Here is a 1,901-nt window from a genome sequence, read left to right as displayed (position 1 = left end):
AATTGTGATTCATAAATGACCAACATTTCTCATCATCAACCATGAAGAATAGGATTTTTTTTTAATTTTTTTTTTTATATCCAATCGTTTTCTTGTAGTTGTGGATCTCTCATTCTGCCAGTTCAGTTTCAGATAATCTATAGCTTCCTTGTCTCTGCTCTCTCTCTCTCCTTGTACATATATAGACCGACTACTTTTTTCTAGTCTCATGTGGAAGCTAGTAACTTTTTTTACTTAATTTATTCCACTTCTCACAGATCTAGTCCCCCGGCTCCTAAAGTATCCTCCATAATATATATATATATATATATATATATATATATATATATATATAGCATATAAATATATATATATAATAATATTTATAAATTATATTCTAAAATCCCAATCCCCCCTCTTCTTGATGAAAATCACAAGCACCCATCCATCAACATCCTTGATCTCACCATTTCTCACCCCCATGCATGAAACCATTCAATTCAGTATCTTTGCCTCTGCCAAAGGAAACTGACCAAAACAAAATAACACCCACATCTAAATTTTTTTTTTCTTTCCCACATAGCTCTCTTTCTCTCTTTTGCAATTGCAAGTGCAATGATGTCACAAGATAACATTCCGGCAAAGCCCGTGACAAAAGATGAGAACCAAGGCTCCGCCGGTAGCCGGAAAACAGCGGCGGCAAGGCCACCAGAGCAAGGTCTTAAGTGCCCTCGTTGTGACTCACCAAACACTAAATTCTGCTACTACAACAACTACAGTCTCACACAGCCAAGGCATTTCTGCAAGACTTGTAGAAGGTACTGGACAAAAGGTGGGGCTTTGAGAAACGTTCCCATTGGTGGTGGTTGCCGTAAAAACAAGAAGGTCAAGTCATCTTCAAGGCTGTCTTGTGACTCCAAGGACTCTGGTTCATCATCTTCAGAGATCGGTGGTTTGAAATTCTTCCACGGTTTATCTCCTACGGCCATGGATTTTCAACTTGGAGGGTTATCATTCCCAAGACTTCATCACCCTCCAACTACTGGTGTTTACAACCAGTTTTCTTCTTTTGGACTTGGAGATGTTTCTGCTACTTTGGCTTCTGGAAGTGTTACTAGTCCTTGTTTTGCTCTTGATCCATCCGGGACCTCTAATTCTCTGATGGGTTTTAATTATCCTAATAATAGCGGTGTTGGTTTTAGTGCTCCAGCTCAGAACACGAGCACTCTCAACGTTCACAGCAGTCTTGCTTCTTCTATAGAATCTCTGAGTTCTATAAACCAAGACTTGCACTGGAAGCTGCAACAGCAGAGGCTAGCTATGCTATTTGGTGGAGATACTCACAAGGACAACAGTGTTTCCTCAGTTCCTCTTGAAAACCACGCACAGAAACCACAACCCATTGTTTTTCAGAACCTGGAGATTTCAAAACCGGAAGCTTGTGGTGTTGAAAACTCAAGAAAAGAAGGTGGTACAAGTGGTGACACACCAACTGAGTGGTTCTTTGGGAACTCTTATGGGTCAGTGACTCCTACTCCAACCGACAGCGAAAGCAATCGTGGTAATGACAACGCGAGCAACTGGAATGGAATTCAAGCATGGGGGGGTGACTTGCAACAATATAGTGCTTTGCCCTAGATGATAAGGAACATCAAGAGGTAGCTAGAGAGCTTAATTAAAGGATGGTGAAAATAGGGAAAATGTGAAACTATCTGAAACTCATTTAGGTATATGTTTGTTTTTGTTTGTTTGTTTATTTTTCTTTTGTGGGTGCAGATCAAAATGTAAAAGTTGCGAAAAGGAGATAGTGTTTTATTCTAAAATTAATCAAGCAAATATTTTTATTATTTTATGTTGATCATTTGGCATAATTAGTTCTTCTTTTGGTTGCTAGTATTGATGCGGTTGATTGTAGTGATTTC

At 39.0% G+C, this 1,901-nt stretch overlaps 1 protein-coding gene across 1 annotated transcript; it reads left to right on the top strand.

The window, feature by feature from the left end:
- Positions 1-376: 376 nt before the first annotated feature.
- On the top strand, positions 377-1,831 carry LOC142623891 (dof zinc finger protein DOF5.7-like). The gene has a single exon (XM_075797372.1). It carries the CDS (start codon positions 595-597, stop codon positions 1,615-1,617), a length of 1,023 nt encoding a protein of 340 aa, XP_075653487.1. The 5' UTR covers positions 377-594; the 3' UTR covers positions 1,618-1,831.
- Positions 1,832-1,901: the final 70 nt, after the last annotated feature.

The sequence above is a fragment of the Castanea sativa genome, chromosome 2 (assembly GCF_040712315.1).
Source record: "Castanea sativa cultivar Marrone di Chiusa Pesio chromosome 2, ASM4071231v1".
Classification (NCBI taxonomy): Eukaryota; Viridiplantae; Streptophyta; class Magnoliopsida; order Fagales; family Fagaceae; genus Castanea; species Castanea sativa.
The sequence above is the reverse complement of the archived record's forward strand: the minus strand, read 5'-3'. Positions and strand labels throughout refer to the sequence as shown.